The sequence below is a fragment of the Elgaria multicarinata genome, chromosome 1, assembly GCF_023053635.1.
Source record: "Elgaria multicarinata webbii isolate HBS135686 ecotype San Diego chromosome 1, rElgMul1.1.pri, whole genome shotgun sequence".
Lineage (NCBI taxonomy): Eukaryota > Metazoa > Chordata > Lepidosauria > Squamata > Anguidae > Elgaria > Elgaria multicarinata.
This window is the reverse complement of record NC_086171.1, coordinates 93,280,540-93,299,707: the sequence shown is the minus strand read 5'-3', so window position 1 is coordinate 93,299,707 and position 19,168 is coordinate 93,280,540. Positions and strand designations below refer to the sequence as shown.

General features: G+C 44.2%; 1 protein-coding gene across 3 annotated transcripts in view; it reads left to right on the top strand.

The window, feature by feature from the left end:
• Window positions 1-19,168, top strand: part of SCN4A (sodium voltage-gated channel alpha subunit 4) — a 209,632-nt gene that overhangs the window by 42,087 nt on the left and 148,377 nt on the right. For 2 of the 3 annotated variants that reach the window (XM_063132886.1, XM_063132904.1), the window contains exon 2: window positions 6,022-6,346. In XM_063132886.1, the coding sequence (XP_062988956.1) occupies window positions 6,080-6,346 (267 nt within the window). In that variant the 5' untranslated portion in view covers window positions 6,022-6,079. Of the gene's footprint in view, window positions 1-6,021; window positions 6,347-19,168 lie in introns of those variants that run through there. The other variant, XM_063132895.1, reaches the window with a different exon arrangement.

Below are 19,168 nucleotides of genomic sequence, written 5' to 3'. Positions count from 1 at the left end.
TAAGGCCGGAAAAAATAGCCGGGAATTAGAGGAGACTGTTAGCAATCATGATCTCCTTCAATACTTCAAGCAATTAAAACATGATTTAACAGAAAGCTGGACTGTAGCCTTTAAAGCACTAGAAGTCACAGTAAAAGAATTAGCCAACAAACAAGCTGAAACGGCCGTATCTGCAAATACAGCCCTGGAAATGGGGATGAAATTACAAACCCAAATTAAGAAAATAACAGATGCAGTGAGAGATTTGCACATTCAGCTGGAGTAACAACAAGATCACAGCAGACGTCGAAATTTTAGGGTACGTGGGATCCCAGAAAAAGGAGGGGGGAGACATGATCAAGTTCATAACAACCTGGCTTTCTGGCTTAAACTTAGGAACCCAGATTTCAGGAGAAGACATAGAGAGGGCACATCGATCCTTGGGAAGGGCAAACAACAATGGCGGTCCCTGAGAGACATTATTATATGCTTTGAACGGTATACAAAGGAAGAACAAATATACAAAGCTTTGCGCAATCTCCGTACAATCAAATATGAGGGCGTAGATCTTCAGATTTATCAGGACTTATGCCCAGACACCCTAGCACGTCGTAAGCGTTTTAAACCTTTCACAGATGTTCTCCGTATGGCCAACATTCGTTACTGGTGGGGCTTCCCCTTTAAACTAGTGGTTCAGCAAGATGGTCGTTTCTACACAGCCTCATCTGGAACCCAGGCGATTGCCTTATTGAAAAGCCTGCACTTGGATCCTCCAGACTTTGCTACAGGTGACACCCCCATGGGCTCACGTGGCCACTCTCCAGATTGGTCAACTGCTCGAGGGCACAATAGAAGGGCTGGAATTCAACGTCGTCTAACAAGGGCAGATGGTTCTCCAGACCACAGTCGCTCCCCTCACCCAGATTGAATATGGATACTCATTGATTTGTATGGCTTCCTAGAGAGGCTTGGCTTTCACCCAATCCCCTGTACTGCACCTCCTACACACATATTTAACAGGCTTTCCTTGAATACCTGTAACCCCATCTATGTGGGCTTTCAGCAATGCCCACGGTTCAAAAGAACTTTATGATTTTCATATCAGATGTTTAGAATTATTTCCCCTCCTGCCGCCCCCTGGAAACGCCCACAGGTGACGATCACTTCTAGTGACTTCGTGGAGGTCTCGCTTGTTCAGGCCTCAGCCAGTCGGTGGCGCTTGTTTGTGATGTTGTTTTGTTCTATTAATGTTGTTCAACATGGTAGTTCCCTCCACGCGCATGCTTTCACTGGGTGTCCTATGTCCTCTACTTTGCTTTCTATGCAGTGGTTCATATCATCTAAGCACTGCTTACCAATAGCTTTGTTTTTTCTGGACTCTGATGGCTGACAAACTGAAAATTCTATCATTTAATGTAAAGGGCCTGGGTTCCATAATAAAACGTGCCAAAGTGGAACTGCTGCTCAGGAAAGAGCGACCCGACATCGTTCTGCTACAAGAGACCCATCAGAAATCTCAATTGAAAAACAAAATTAAGGCCAGATGGAATAAACACTACGTATGCTCCACTGGTTCTTCCAAATCAAGAGGAGTAGCCATAATTGTGGCTAACCAATGCCCATTTCAGATCTTGCACACATGCTGTGATACACAAGGCCGTTACATTTTCATTTCGGGACTCTTGGGCTCTGAGCAACTCACAATTGGACCTATCTACGCCCCTAATGTTAATCAATGCTCATTCCTTCAGGGGATGTTTTCTACCCTAGACACTTTTAAAAAGGGTCAGGTAATCCTTGGAGGTGACTTCAACACTGTACCCAATGATGAGATGGATCGCTCTAAGGCTAAGTCTGGTCGACCCCAATCCTCAACTTTTCTCACGGACCTTCTTCAGGAACAGGGCTTGTGTGATATTTGGAGAGTTCTACATCCGCAGGATAGAGACTTTTCCTGTTTTTCTGCAAGACATCGCTCCTACTCCTGTACAGAACTCCTCCTCTTATCTGAGCCCTTAAAGGACAAAGTGACTACAGCTGACACAGGCAACATCACAATGTCAGATCATGCCCCAATTTGGATTGACTTGACACTTTCAGAAGATCGCACCAACTCTTATTTCTGGCGCTTGGACCCTCATCTTTTAACTAAACAATCAGTTTGAGAACAACTGCAAAAAGATCTCTCTGAATACTTCCAATTCAATGACCTGCCAGAAATCTCAACTGATATCTTATGGGATTCTATGGAAGTGGTTCTTTGAGGATCGTGCATCAAAGAGGCTTCACAGATAAAGAAGAAGAGAGAGGCAGCACGCACCAGGCTACTGTATGACATTTCTCATCTCGAAGCACTTCATAAACGCACTGGCAGTCAAAGGACATACGGACAACTAATGGGTAAACGTGGTGAACTTATTGCTTTAGACACACGTACTGTACATAGATCCTTGGCATTTCTTAATCGTTATTATCACAAATTTGGCAACAAAAGCTCTAGGCTTTTAGCCAAAGCCTTACGCAGAAAAATGGCTAAATCTCGGGTCTCACATATCAAGTCACCTCAGGGGGACCTTCTTTATAAGAATGAGGAAATTTGTAAGGCATTTGAAAATTTCTACCAAAAATTATATACTACAGACAGCCCTGACGTGACCAAGATAGACGCATTCTTAGACAGGCTGATTATCCCTAAATTAAAAGTAGAACATAGAACTCTTCTTAATAGTCCCATAAGAGCTGAGGAGATAGAAGAGACCACAAAACGTTTAAAAAATGGGAAATCACCAGGCATAGATGGTCTTGGGGGGGAATTTTATAAAGCTTTTAAAGTCACCCTTACTCCCTATTTAGTGAGATTATTTAATTTTATTTTATAAGGTGGGGAGATTCCAGAATCCTGGAAACGCACGTGCTTGATAACCATTCCTAAGCCAGGCCAAGATCCCCACCTAGTGAACTCTTATCGCCCAATAGTGCTTCTTAATCAGGATGCTAAACTCTTCACATCCTTGCTTGCGCATCGTCTGAACCAGTTTATAACAGAATATGTAGATGAAGATCAAACAGGTTTTATGCCAGGTCGACACTTAGCAGATTCAGTTCGCAGGATACTTAACTTAATTCACCACAGCGAAAGCCAAAGGTCTCCTTTGGCACTGTTTTCTCTTGATGTTTTCAAGGCATTTGACCGCTTGGAATGGCCTTTTATTTTCCGCTTATTTCATAAAATGGCGTTTGGTAATCAATTTCTTAAGCTATTGAAGCAATTGTACTCTGATTCTAAGGCAACAGTATGTGTTAACTCTTGGGAATCAAAAAGGTTTCAAATAACTAGAGGCACACGTCAGGGCTGCCCACTCTCTCCACTTATCTTTGCCATTGCAATAGAAGCCCTAGCAACCTCAATTCGGGCAGACCCAGCTATATCGGGGCCTAGAATAAATGGGAGACATCATTGCATCAAGGTTTTTGCTGATGATATATTGCTTATGTTAACAGAACCTAAGGTTGCTCTTCCTGCTCTTCGCACACATCTGGATACCTTCAAGGAAGTTGCTGGTCTGGAGGTCAATTATGACAAATCTGATTTGCTCTGTGTTAATATCCCTTTGGCTGAACAGAAAAATATTCAACGAATTTCCAAAGTCACTTTAAGATTTGGTAGTTTAAAATACTTAGGCATTCAGATCACTAAGGAAATCAAACAACTGCGTATACGCAATTTTGATCCTTTATGGAATGCGCTAAGAAAAGATATGACACTGTGGAAGAAACTTAAATTATCTTGGCTAGGGAGGAATGCAGCCCTGAAAATGACTTTGTTGCCTAAACTATCTTTTTTATTTCATACCCTGCCAGTAGAGATTCCTGGAAATGAGTTCAAACGTTGGCAACAAGCTCTATCCACATTCAGTGGAGGGGGCAAACGCATCCGGGTCAATCAAGCGACACTATTCCGACCAACTAAACTGGGGGGGGGGGGGGTTGGTGTCCCAAATCTTAGGCTGTACCATGATGCTTTTCAATTGAGGCAACTACTCAAAATAATTAGAAACGAGACAGCAATCCCGTGGGTGTCAATTGAAAGCGCCCCCTGCATCCCTACGATCAGGGCGATCCCATTCCTTCCAACACTGAAAAAACATATTCAAACAATTAATAACCCATTTTTGAAAGCAAATTTAAACGTATGGGCAAAGTGGGCAAAATGGTTTGTACCATCCCCTTCCCCCCTAACCCCGATTTTAGACCACCCCCGATTCAGAGATCAATTTAAGTATAGACAATTTGCAGGTTGGGAAGAAAAAGGTTTTTTCCATATTCGTGATCTCTTTATACAAGGAAAAATCATATCAGTGCAACAATTAGAGGCAAAACTGAGCCCACTCCCTTGTACCTGGCTCCAAAAAATGCAAATAGTCTCTTTTGCAAATGCTCTATATCAATTCCATAACATTCCACGCTCGCTTACTATATTTGAGAAAGCTTGCCTGACTTATTCTAGAAAGGTTAAACGGGGAGCTTCTGATATATATCACATGATGTTGAATTGTCAATTCCCAGATAAGGGAGGGTTAAAAATGATTTGGGAACATGATCTGTGCACCAGTTTCACTGAAGTTGAATGGAAAGGTTATGACAATCAGCACCCTATAAAACAATATCAGCAAAAGTTGTCTCTGCAGAGGCCACCAGTGAGGGAGGAAGCAGCAGCCAGGCACCTCTCCACCGTGCCTGGGTCCAGCTCCAGCTGAGAGCCCCCTCCTTCCTACTGTCAACTGTCTCTGCAGAGGCCACCAGTGAGGGAGGAAGCAGCAGCCGGGCACCTCTCCACTGTGCCTGGGTCCAGCTCCAGCTGAGAGCCCCCTCCCTCCTGCTGTCAACTTTAACTGCTGAACTTTCCAACTAAGATTGTAGTGCCTGAATTTGCTTTCCTTTCCCCCGTCCTCCTCCCCCCTCCCAATCCCCTTTCCTTTTGTGTCATGTCTTTTAGATTGTAAGCCTGTGGGCAGGGACTGTCAAGAAATACTTTTGTAAGCTGCCATGAGAGCCTTATATCCTGCTTATAAGTTAAAGAACAGGGGCAAAGTTTCTCTCTTTATCAGACCTTTATCACTCCCTCTCATCTCTACCCCTTGTACCTTTGTCTCACCCTTCCATCCTATCATTTCATTGATTTATTCATCCTTTCACCCCAAAACCTACCTTCACAAATTGAATTCAAGCCTTGTGAGTTTGATTAGGTTGAGAGAAAGAGACTGAGCAGAAGTTCAATCTCCCTGGTTCTCAACCAACATGGAAATGGGCCGTCCCAGCATCTCTCGCCCATGGGCATCTGGGCTTCTTCTGAGCAGTCATAATGGGTGATGGGTGGGGCTGGGAAGGCCCATTTCCAGAAGCATGGAAACGGGGTGTCCCAGCCCCTCCTGCATGGGTATCCAGGCTTCTTCTGCATTGTCACCATGGCAGTGACACAGAACAAGCCTGAAGGGGCAAGGGGCGCAGCTGGTAGGCCCGTTTCTGGAAGCGCACAAACTGGGCATCCGAGCTCCTTCCACGCAGGCACCCGGGCTTCTTCTGGGTCGTCACCTTGGAGATAACTCAGAACAATCCTGGAAGTGCGATGGGTGTGACTGGAAAGGCCTGTTTCCAAAAGCGCGGCCCCTTTCTTTCCCATGCAGGCATCTGGGTTTATTCTGGGTCGTTGCCATGGTGATGACCCAGAACAAGCCCAGAGGGGTGATGGGCGCAGCTGGGAAGGCCTGTTTCTGGAAACGGGGCATCCCAGCCCCTCCTGCATGGGCATCCGGATAGGCGATGGGAGGGGAAGGGGCATTTTCAGAAGCACAGGGAGAATTAAAAATGGTATCTCCCCATCAGCAGACTGAAGTGCTACCATTCATTCTACCACCCTATTCTGTTGCATGTGTAGATCACCTAAAGGCACCACCTAGTGATTAAAATCAATGAGTTAGCTTGCATTGGAGTTCAGATAGTATGGTACAAAATGATTTTTTTCTCTCCTTCTTATACTTACAGCCTTCCCACCATTGTTCTGTGGTGCTGGGCAGAATAGGTTCAGGAGCAGAATGCCAAGATGGCACTCCCACCACACATCCCTGGTCCAGACTGCCTGCGCCCATTCACCCGTGAGTCCCTTGAGGCAATAGAAAAAAGAATCGCTGAGCAGGAAGCTAAGAAGTTGAAAAAGCAACACGAGGAAGTTCTTGATGAGGAAAATGAGCCAAAACCCCGCAATGACCTTGAGCAAGGAAGAAACCTTCCACTCATTTATGGGGACCCTCCTATGGAACTCCTTGGAGTGCCCCTGGAAGACTTGGACCCATTCTACCATGATCAGAAAGTAAGTGGGAAGAGGAAAGGGGAGAGCCCAGCCACAAGGTGAGGTAGCTTTAAGGCATAGACCAGGAGCTCCTTCCTCTGGCAACATATCACAGTGATGCAGATAATAGGGCACCTGGGTCCCCACTCCTAGTGTCTTCTGTTTGAGATCCACTTGAATCCTAGAAAAAATATTCAGGAAATTGAAGCAGGACACCATCTGCAGCCTTGCCTATGTGAAAGCCCACCATCCAAAGATTCTTTTGGAGCATGCATAACAAACTTCTTAATGGATCATCCAAAGGTCTATCTAGCCAGGACTATCTAACCATTATGCACCCAAGCAGTTCTGCATGCACACCAGGCTTTCTTGCTTTGTTTCCCAACTGTAGTTTCTCAGGCTGCACCAAAGGCTGCTTCCAAGTGTCATCAAGTTGGGTGACATAATGAGTGGAGAACTTAGAAGCCCAATTGTACATCTGCAAGGGGCCATATCTCAGTGGCAATGTGTATGTCTGTTGTGCTGTAGCCCTCTGCTTAAAAGGATTTCAGGAATAGATAAGACTCGTGCCCTGGAGAGTCACTATCAACCAGAGCAGACCATGAATTACAATGGATGGAATGAAGTGACTGTCATTCACCAACAGAGAGCTTACCTTATGCGTGTCCTGTGCAGGAGAAACTGTTACTAGGTCCTGCGGGTGGAAGGACTGTTTCAACAGTACAGTATAGCTAAGATACAATCTTCATAATGCAAGGGGGGGTGGAGTATTTATTTATTTATTTATTTATTACACTTATATACCGCTCCCATAGCCAGTGCTCTCTGGGCAGTTTACAGAAATTCTAAAATTGAGATAAAAACAAGTATACAAAATTTAAAACTCTAAAACACAGAACATACACACATAAAGCATTAAAAACCGTTAAAAAACTAAACATGTGGGTGATTAAGATGTGCCGCCATATGCCTGGGCAAAGAGGAAAGTCTTAACCTGGCGCCGGAAAGATAGCAGCGTACTAGAAAGATAGAAAGATAGATTACATTAGCAGCAATCTATTTTGAACATGGGTCCAGTTCTCATGTCATAGCAACCCAGCATGCTGTGTGAGTGAGTAAGCATGCTAATTCACACGGCTCTATCTCTCCCACTTGGCTACTCCTGCCAACAGGAATTGTTAAATAAACCAAAGTGCTCTAGCCCTGAGTTATTTAATGTAAAGTCTGAACCTGGAACTGTGGCTTATCTCTCCCCGACAACTCACAGTTCGAATTTAGTATGTATTCTGTTAACTGGGCTATGGATTTCTCTTCTCTTGCTTACCTGTGTGGGGTTATTTTTCTCCTAACAAACCTGGTAGTAACAGTGAATTGATGTGGGGTCTTTTGTTTTGTTTTCTGGAATCCTGGGACAGGGGAACCCTGAGATAAAAAGAGTTAGGTTGAAGTTGAACACATTGCTATATGTGTTCTGAGGGGAATAGCTCCTATCACTAAAGTTCTCCCTTGTGTGCACAACATGGGTCCAGAGAAATATAGCCCCATGCTATATGATCAGACATCTGAGTTAAGGTCATACTTCCAGGGGTTTATATACTGCTAGAGGTGCGCCATGATTGGGTGAAGAATTAATCTGAATCCAGTGCGCCTTTGTGGCAAAGGAAATGGGGGAGGCAATGGGTGTTTGTTTTTGCTCTCCATTGAGTTCAATGGGTGCTTTTTTACTTATACCACCTTCAAAATCAGTGCAATAAAGTGTCATGGTCAGGGGCATGGTTGGGGCCTGGGGGAGCATATTTATTTATTCTATTTATTAAAACATTTGTATCCTACCCTATAGCACAAGGATCTCAGGGTGGCTTACAGGTAGAATCATACAAACAATGTAAAACAATAAATATAAACAGCTAAAAACAAATTAAACAATAAGTTAAAAACAGTATAGATTTAAAAACAGTAAAACCAATTAAAACCATGTACAGGCTTGGTGAATTTAGCCATCAAAGGCTTTGTTTAAAAGCCATGTCTTAACTTGGCATCAAAATGAAGCCGGTGTTGGTGCCAGTCAGGCCTCCAAGCGGAGGGTGCCACAACAGAGAAAGCCCTCTCCCATGTCCCACCAGAGCGTATGTCCTACACTGTTGGGATGTGGAGGATGTGGAGGATGTGGAGGATGGCTTCTCCAACAGATTACAATTAGATTGTAAGCCTATGCGGCAGAGTCTTGCTATTTACTGTTTTACTCTGTACAGCACCATGTACATGTACATTGATGGTGCTATATAAATAAATAAATAATAATAATAATAATAATAATAATAATAATAATAATCTCAAGTCTCGGGCAGGCATATATAGGGAGAGGCGCTCCCTCAAGTATTGAGGTCCCAAGCTGTTTAGGGCTTTAATCATCATTACCAACACCTTGAATTCCAACTGGAAGCGTATAGGAAGACAGTGCAATTCCTTTAAGTCTGGTGTTATATGGTCTCTGTGAGATGTACTGGTCAGCAGTCTAGCTGCTGCATTTTGCACTAGCTGCAACTTCTGAGCTGTCTTCAAGGGCAGCCCCACGTATAGTGCATTGCAGTAGTTTTAGCGGGAACTTACAAGTGTGTGCACTACTGTGGCTAGGTTATCCCTGTCCAGGAAAGGCCATAGCTGGCGGATGAGCCGAAGCTGATCCCAAGTACTCCAGGCCATGAAATTTGCTTGGGCCTCCAGTGACAAGGATGGATCTAGGAGTACTCACAGAATCATAGAATAGCAGAGTTAGAAGGGGCCTACAAGGCCATCAAGTCCAACCCCCTGCTCAATGCAGGAATCCACCCTAAAGCATCCCCGAAAGATGCTTGTCCAGCTGCCTCTTGAATTGATTGGGTACTCCAGAGATATGCACCTGCTCCTTCAGAGGGAGTGCAACCCCATCCAGAACAGGTTGCTTACCCAATTCCCAGACTCGGAAACCACCAATCCACAGAACTTCTGTCTTATCAGGATTCAGCTTCAGTTTATTAGCCCTCATCCCATTATAGCCTCCAGCACCTTCACTGCCCCAGCTGATTCTGATGACAGGGAGTAGTAAAGCTGAGTATCATCAGCATACTGATGACACCCAACCCCAAAACCTCTCATGATCTCACCCAGCGGCTTCATATAGATGTTGAACAGCATGAGGGATAGAATAGAATCCTGTGGCACCCCACAGCTTAATAGCCATGGGGTAGAACAGGAATCCCCCAACACCACTCCCTGGAATTGGCCCCGCAGTGCCTCCTACTCCCATCTTGCAGAGCCAATCCAGTAAGATACCATGATCAATGGTATCAAAAGCCTTTGAGAGATCCAGGAAGAACAACACGGTAGCACTCCCCCTGTCTTTCACCGAGAGTAGTTCATCAGTCAGAGCAGCCAAGGCTGTTTCAGTGCCATGCTCTGGCCTGAAACTAGACTGAAATCATAGAATCATAGAATAGCAAAGTTGGAAGGGGCCTACAAGGCTATCAAGTCCAACCCCCTGCTCAATGCAGGAATCCACCCTAAAGCATACCTGACAGATGGTTGTCCAGCTGCCTCTTGAATACCTCTAGTGTGGAAGAGCCCACAACCTCCCTAGGTAACTGATTCCATTGTCATACTGCTCTAACAGTCAGGAAGTTTTTCCTGATGTCCAACTGGAATCTGGCTTCCTTTGACTTTAGCCCGTTATTCCATGTCCTGCACTCTGGGAAGATCGAGAAGAGATTCTGGCCCTCCTCTGTGTGAAAAACTTTTAAGTATTTGAAGAGTGCTATCATGTCTCCCCTCCATCTTCTCTTCTACAGGCTAAACATGCCCAGTTCTTTCAGTCTCTCTTCATAGGGCTTTGTTTCTAGACCCCTGATCATCCTGGTTGCCCTCTTCTGAACAAGCTTCAGCTTGTCTGCATCCTTCTTGAATTGTGGAGCCCAGAACTGGACACAATACTCTAGATGAGGCCTAACCAGGGCCGAATAGAGAGGAACCAGTACCTCACGTGATTTGGAAGCTATACTTCTATTAATGCAGCCCAAAATAGCATTGGCCTTTCTTGCAGCCATATTGCACTGTTGGCTCATATTCAGCTTGCGATCTACAACAATTCCAAGATCTTTCTCATTTGTAGTATTGCTGAGCCAAGTATCCCCCATCTTGTAACTGTGCATTTGGTTTCTATTCCCTAAATGTAGAACTTGGCATTTATCCCTATTAAATTTCATTCTGTTGTTTTCAGCCCAGCACTCTAGCCTATCAAGATCACTTTGAAGTTTGTTTCTGTCTTCCAGGGTATTAGCTATCCCACCCAATTTTGTGTCATCTGCAAATTTGATCAGCATTCCCTGCACCTCCTCGTCCAAATCATTAATAAAAATGTTGAAGAGCACTGAGCCCTGCGGCGCATCACTCATTGCCTCTCCCCAGTTTGAGAAGGTTCCACTGATAAGTACTCTTTGAGTCCGATTCTGTAGCCAACTGTGAATCCACCTAGTTTTTCCATCTAGCCCACTTTTAGCTAGTTTGTTAATCAGAATGTCATGTGGTACTTTGTCAAAAGCTTTGCTGAAGTCAAGATATATGACATCCACAGCATTCCCACAGTCCACAAGGGAGGTTATCCTATCAAAAAATGAGATCAAATTAGTCTGACAGGATTTGTTCCTGACAAATCCATGTTGGCTTCTAGTAATCACTGCATTGATTTCAAGGTGTTTACAGATTGACTTCTTTATAATCTGCTCCAGAATTTTCCCAGGGATGGATGTCAAACTGACTGGTCTGTAGTTCCCAGGTTCCTCCTTTTTGCCCTTTTTGAAGATAGGGACAACCTTAGCCCTCCTCCAGTCGTCCGGCACCTCATCCATCTTCCATGATTTTGCAAAGATAATAGACAAAGGTTCTGAGAGTTCTTCTGCAAGCTCCTTCATTACTCTAGGATGCAGTTCATCGGGCCCTGGAGATTTAAACTCATTCAAGGAAATTAGGTGTTCTTTGACCATTTGTTTATCAATCTCAAACTGCAATCCTGCCCCCTCAACTTCTGCTTCACTTTTTCCAGGGGGGTCATAGACCCGCTTTTGGGAGAAGACCAAGGCAAAGTAGGAATTGAGCACTTCAGCCTTTTCTTTGTCGTCTGTTATCAATTTGCCATCCTCATTAAGCAGTTGAACCACCATTTCTTTCCTCTGTCTTTTACTACTCACGTATCTGAAGAAAGCCTTTTTATTGCTTTTAGCATCCCTCGCTAATCTCAGCTCATTCACAGCTTTAGCCTTCCTGACGCCATTTCGGCACTTCTGCGCCGCTTGTCTGTACTCTTCTTTTGTAGCCTGGCCTTCCTTCCACTTCCTATATGTATCCCTTTTTGTTTTCAGGTCATCTCTAAGCTTTTTGTGGAGCCACATTGGTTTCCTCTGTTGTCTTCTATCTTTTCTCCTTGTTGGAATTGTTTGTAACTGTGCCTTTAAAATTTCCTTTTTTAAATACTCCCACCCATCCTGCACTCCTTTTCTCATTAGGCTCCCTTGCCACGGGACCTTACTTATTATAGTTCTGAGTTTATTAAAATCAGCTTTCCTAAAATCCAGAGTACGTGTATGGCTACGCTCGACTTTTGTCTCCTTCATAATCAAGAATTCAAGTATGACGTGGTCACTTTCCCCCAGAGTTCCCGTAACTGCCACTTTATCCACTAAGTCATCCCTATTGGTCAATATCAAGTCAAGGATTGCCGATCCTCTAGTTCCTTCCTCCACTTTCTGTAGGAGAAAGTTATCACCCATACATGTCAGGAATTTCTTGGAAGGGCCGCTTTTGGCAGTAATGGTCTCTCAACAGATATCAGAGTAATTGAAGTCCCCCATCACTACTACATCACACTTCCTTGAAACACTGGCAATTTGTTTCTCAAAAGTTTCTGTTAGAAACTGTGAGGTATCTGACGATGAGGAGTCTGGGGATGAAGAGCCGCAGGCTGGACCCAGTACCAGCATGGCTGGGCATCAGCCAGCGGAGGCTCCCTCCAGCTCAGCCTTAGAGGAAGAGCAAACAAACATCTTACCGGTGCCATCGTTCAAACAACAAAGGGCGGAGAAGGAGGCGTTACGCAGATCCAAGCGTATTGCTACTAAACGCCAGATAAACAGGGAACAGCTGTGATTCTGGGCTTGGGTATTTAAGTAACAGTGCGCAGGCCAGGATCTTGTCAGACTTAATCTGGTTTGCCTAAGAAAGCTCTGGACCTTGAAACCTTGGCCTTGTCGTGTTTCTGCTATACCGGTTGGACTACGGACTTCTTGGACTCTGTGACTCTCTCCTGCCCTTTGGAACTCGGACTGTCTTTGTGGACTTTCGTGACCCTCTCTCCCGGACCCTTTATGACAACTGGATGGATTTATGGACTGGCTTTGACTTCGGCGTAAGCACAGAAAGACTGTTCTGTTTCTTTATGTTTTGAACTGTGTGAGAAATACAAATTAAGTGTTATCTCTTAATTTGGTGTGTTTGCTGGTACCTGGCGGTCTTCCTAGTCTGGGCACATAGCCCATGTAGATAAGTTAAAAAGTGGCTGGTTGCAAAGCAGCTTCCTCAGGACAGAATTAAGTCTGACCAACGATAAGCAGCACTTTTTGCTGTTAAGTAAAGTAATAATGGAAAACCTTCTTGAACAGCAGAATCAATTAGCTGCCCAAGTGACCCAACTCACCCAATTAGTAATCACGCTCCAAGCTCAAGTGAATCAGGCAACTACTGCGGCTTCTCAGCCTCCGCCGCTGCCTCCTCGTAGGAGTAAATGTTTTGCAGCAATGCCAGAGAGATTTTCAGGAGAAAGGGGAATGCTGGACAGTTTTATTGCAACCTCCAAGCTGCATTTCAAAGTCAGACCTGAGGATTTTGCTACAGATGGGCATAAAGTAGCCTTTATTGTTTCCTTGCTGTCTGGGTCTGTGAGCAAATGGGTTACGCCTTATCTCAACTAGGATAGCCCTTTGCTTAGCAATTTAGACAATTTTCTTAAGGAAATGGCAGCCATCTGGGGAGACCCTGTGAAAGCAGAGACAGCTGAGCACTGCATTAGAGAGTTGCGTCAGGGAAAGGGGTCTGTGGCAGAATATGCTACTCACTTTCGTCTCCTTGGACTCTGTGACTCTCTCCTGCCCTTTGGAACTCGGACTGGCTTTGTGGACTTTCGTGACCCTCTCTCCCGGACCCTTTATGACAACTGGATGGATTTATGGACTGGCTTTGACTTCGGCATAAGCACAGAAAGACTGTTCTGTTTCTTTATGTTTTGAACTGTGTGAGAAATACAAATTAAGTGTTATCTCTTAATTTGGTGTGTTTGCTGGTACCTGGCGGTCTTCCCAGTCTGGGCACACAGCCCATGTAGATAAGTTAAAAAGTGGCTGGTTGCAAAGCAGCTTCCTCAGGACAGTTTCGTCCTCGTCTTCTCCTTGATTGGGTGGTCGGTAGTAGACTCCGATTATCATATTCTTTTTATTCCTAGCCCCATTTATTTTAATCCAGACACTCTCGACGGGCTCCCAGTCTCATCTGCCTGTATTTCTGTGCAGGGATAGGTATTTTTAACATATAGTGCAACTCCACCTCCCTTTCTATTTCTTCTGTTCTTTTTGAACAAGTTATATCCTTCAATTGCTATATTCCAGTCATGGGAGTCATCCCACCAAGTTTCAGTTATACCTATCAAGTCGTATTTGCCTTCATGTAATAAGAGTTCAAGTTCATTCTGTTTGTTTCCCATGCTCTGAGCATTAGTATATTATTATTAGTAGTATATTATTATTATTATTATTATTATCATTATTATTATTTATTTATTTATTTATTTATTTATTTATATAGCACCATCAATGTACATGGTGCTGTATAGACATCGAAGACCATGTTTTTTATAGTCTGGCTTTGTTCCTACATTGTTACGGACACTATTTTGGGACACTATTGGAGCTGTTCTCTGTACTGTGGTGCATTGGCCTTCATCCATTGTTGCCTCGAAATTTACGTCTCCCGCCCCCTTAAGATTCAGTTTAAAGCCCTCCTGATCAAGTTCTTCATGCTGTGGCCGAACTCATTCTTTCCAGCCCTTGTGAGGTGCAACCCATCCCTTGCCAGCAGTCCATGTTCCAAGTTGCATAGCCCGTGGTCCCAGAATCCAAAACGCTCACGATGGCACCACCTTCAAAGCCAGTCGTTCATCCGGAGTATTTTTCTTTCCCTTTCTAATCCTTTTCCAAGAACCGGGAGGATGGATGAGAAAACTACCTGGGCCCCAAAGTTCTTCAGTTTCCTTCCCAGAGCTTCAAAGTCTGAAATGATTTCTTCGTAGCTCTGCTTGGTGACATCATTTGTTCCCACATGGATGAGATGAAAGGGGTATGTGTCCGTGGACTTTATGAGCTTCGGTAACCCTTCAGTCACATCTCTAATCTGTGCTCCAGGGAGGCAGCACACCTGGCGAGTCCATGGGTCTTCACGACATACTTGGGTTTCAATCCCACGCAGCAGGGAGTCTCCCACAACGACTACTCTTCTCTTCTTCTTGGTTGACCTACCTTCTGCCTCTTGGTCACTGTTGCATGGTGTCTCCTGTACTTCTTCCTCTGCAAACTGTCCTTCAGTCTCATTCTCCAGAAGCTGTAAGCGGTTGCTTAACTCTAATGGTTCCACCAGTGCAGAATGCCTTCTAGTTCTTCTGCTCCTAACTGTCACTCTTTTCCAGGGAGTTTCCTCTTCATTGGCTTTCCTCCCCTCAGCATACTCCACTTCTGCTTCAGCTGGCTGTTGTTCTTCAATCTCATGTGCTTCTTGTTGCTGTTGCAGTTCCACCGTTCGGTCTAAGAACTCCTCATCTTCTCTTATTCTTTGGAGGGTGGACACTCGCCACTCAAGTCCTCTCACTTTTTCTTCCAAAAGTGCCACCAGCTTGCACTTGTTGCAGGTATACGCTATGTTGAGCTCAGGCAGAAACACGAACATTGCACACCCTTTGCAGGTCACCACCTCTAGGGACTCCTTTTCATCCATATTGTCGATTTCTGCTTTGGTTTTTTTCTTTCTGATTATAGTGGAATTGCCTTTGCTTTGTTGTGTCCTCTCTGAAGGTACACAACTATATGAGTATGTCTTAAGGGAAAGTAAGATCTTATTTTTTATTATTATTATTATTATTTGGTGGTGGTTTTGTGGGTGTTTTTTCTCTTTGTTTTTCTTTGGTTTTCCCACCTCTTTTTTATTTTATTTATTTATTTATTTATTTATTATTATTTATTATTTATTTTTTTATTTTTAGACGCCTCCCCCTTGACCTCCCCTGCCAAACTCCCCCTGTTAAACTCCTGTTCGCTCATTCCCTGGGAATCTGGCTTACTTTTATAGCTCCTACTTGAGCTGGGCCAGCTGCTCTTCCCTGCTCCTGCTCAGCTCCAAGTCAGGAACCAGAACATGCCCAGTTCTTTCAGTCTCTCCTCATAGGGCTTTGTTTCCAGACCCCTGATCATCCTGGTTGCCCTCCTCTGAACACGCTCCAGCTTGTCTGCGTCCTTCTTGAATTGTGGAGCCCAGAACTGGGGCCGATCTACACCAAGCAGGATATAACACTTTTAAAACAATATGAAAACTTTATATGTAATGTGTCTTGGGCCTGAACAGTTGTCATAACCATTATAAACTGTTATAAGCAGTAGTGTAGATTCTGCCCTGGACACAATACTCTAGATGAGCCCTAACCAGGGCCGAATAGAGAGGATCCAGTACCTCACGTGATTTGGAAGCTATACTTCTGTTAATGCAGCTCAAAATAGCATGCATCACAGTACAGAGAACAGCTCCCTATATAAAAAAAGGGAAAAGATTGGACCCCTCAAATAACAGACCTATCAGCCTTTTAAGTATTATTAGTAAATTATATGCCATCCATCTTCATGAAAAACTAGCCACGTGGCTGGTCCAAGAAAATATTCCAGAAGATGAACAGGTGGGATTTAGGTCTGTGCGATCCACTGTTGACCAGGGCTTGTTTCTCCAACATCTGGTTGAAAAATACACATTAAAAGCTAGAGGAGCTCTCTATGCAGCCTTTATCGATTTTAAATCGGCCTTTGACCTAATTTCAAGAGAGTGGTTATGGGAAAAATTGAGGATACAAATATTGATAGACACCTCTTAATTCTCATATGCATTTTATATGAGAACACTCATCTTTGGATAAATTGTGATTCGGCTACGCTACTTGGAACATGGACTGCTGGCAAGGGATGGGTTGCACCTCACAAGGGCTGGAAAGAATGAGTTCGGCCACAGCATGAAGAACTTGATCAGGAGGGCTTTAAACTGAATCTTAAGGGGGCGGGAGACATAAACTTCGAGGCAACAATGGATGAAGGCCAATGCACCACAGTACAGAGAACAGCTCCAACAGTGCCCCAAAATAGTGTCTGCAACAAGGTAGGAACAAAGTCAGACTATAAAACACATGGTCTTCGATGTCTATATACTAATGCCCAGAGCATAGGAAACAAACAGAATGAATTTGAACTCTTATTACATGAAGGCAAAGACGACTTGATAGGTATAACTGAAACTTGGTGGGATGACTCCCATGACTGGAATATAGCAATTGAAGGATATAACTTGTTCAAAAAGAACAGAAGAAATAGAAAGGGAGGCGGAGTTGTACTATATGTTAAAAATACATATCCCTGCACAGAAATACAGGCAGATGAGACTGGGAGCCCCGTCGAGAGCATCTGGATTAAAATAAATGGGGCAAGGAATAAAAAGAACATGATAATCGGAGTCTACTACTGACCACCCAATCAAGGAGAAGACGAGGATGAAACTTTTGAGAAACAAATTGCCAGTGTTTCAAGGAAGTGTGATGTAGTAGTGATGGGGGACTTCAATTACCCTGATATTTGTTGGGAGACAAATACTGCCAAAAGCGTCCCTTCCAAGAAATTCCTGACATGTGTGGGTGATTACTTTCTCTTACAGAAAGTGGAGGAAGGAACTAGAGGATCGGCAATCCTTGACTTGTTATTGACCAATAGGGATGACTTAGTGGATAAAGTGGCAGTTACGGGAACTCTGGGAGAAAGTGACCACGTCATACTTGAATTCTTGATCATGAAGGAGGCAAAAATTTCTTGATCATGAAGGATCATTTAGGAGACAAAAGTTGAGTGTAGCCATACACGTACTCTGGATTTTAGGAAAGCTGATTTTAATAAACTCAGAACTATGACAAGTAAGGTCCCGTGGCAAGTGAGCCTAATAAGAAAAGGAGTGCAGGATGGGTGGGAGTATTTAAAAAATGAAATTTTAAAGGCACAGTTACAAACAATTCCAACAAGGAGAAAAGATAGAAGACAACAGAGGAAACCAATGTGGCTCCACAAAAAGCTTAGAGATGACCTGAAAACAAAAAGGGATACATATAGGAAGTGGAAGGAAGGCCAGGCTACAAAAGAAGAGTACAGACAAGTGGCACAGAAGTGCCGAAATGGCATCAGACAGGCTAAAGCTGAAAATGAATCAGACTCAAAGAGTACTTATCAATGGAACCTTCTCAAACTGGGGAGAGGCAACGAGTGGGTTACCACAGGGCTCAGTCCTGGGCCCAGTGCTCTTCAACATTTTGATTAATGAGGAGGTGCAGGGAACGCTTATCAAATTTGCAGATGACACAAAATTGGGTGGGATAGCTAATACCTTGGAAGACAGAAACAAACTTCAAAGTGATCTTGATAGGCTGGAGTGCTGGGCTGAAAACAACAGAATGAAATCTAATAGGGATAAATGCCAAGTTCTACATTTAGGAAATAGAAACCAATAGAAACCAAAGGCACAGTTACAAGATGGGGATACTTAGCTCAGCAATACCACAAACGAGAAGGATCTTGGAATTGTTGTAGATCGCAAGCTGAATATGAGCCAACAGTGCAATATGGCTGCAAGAAAGGCCAATGCTATTTTGGGCTGCATTAATAGAAGTATAGCTTCCAAATCACGTGAGGTACTGGTTCCTCTCTATTCGGCCCTGGTTAGGCCTCATCTAGAGTATTGCGTCCAGTTCTGGGCTCCACAATTCAAGAAGGACGCAGACCAGCTGGAGCGTGTTCAGAAGAGGGCAACCCGAATGATCAGGGGTCTGGAAACATAGCCCTATGAAGAGAGACTGAAAGAACTGGGCATGTTGAGCCTGGAGAAGAGAAGGCTGAGGGGAGACATGATAGCACTCTTCAAATACTTAAAAGGTTGTCACACAGAGGAGGGCCAGGATCTCTTCTCGATCCTCCCAGAGTGCAGGACATGGAATAACGGGCTCAAGTTAAAGGAAGCCAGATTCCAGCTGGACATCAGGAAAAACTTCCTGACTGTTAGAACAGTACGACAATGGAATCAGTTGCCTGGTGAGGTTGTGGCCTCTCCCACACTAGAGGCCTTCATGAGGCAGATGGACAACCATCTGTCAGGGATGCTTTTGGGTGGATTCCTGCATTGAGCAGGGGGTTGGACTCGATGGCCTTGTAGGCCCCTTCCAACTCTGCTATTCTATGATTCTATGATTCTACTTTGACATGGAGGAGCCTGGTCGTACTGCTGCCTGCTACTACCTCTTTGCCTTACGAAGTGGCGCTCTCATGGTTCCAGTGAAACTCCCATGTCTAATTTATTGCTCTTCTGTCCTTGTACTGAGCCTGGCTTGTGTGGATGAAAACTGAAAGTAGGGATAGACAGGATGGCACAGAACTACAGCCCCTGATGCTGTTCTTAGAATGACATCACGACTGCAATCAGGGGTGG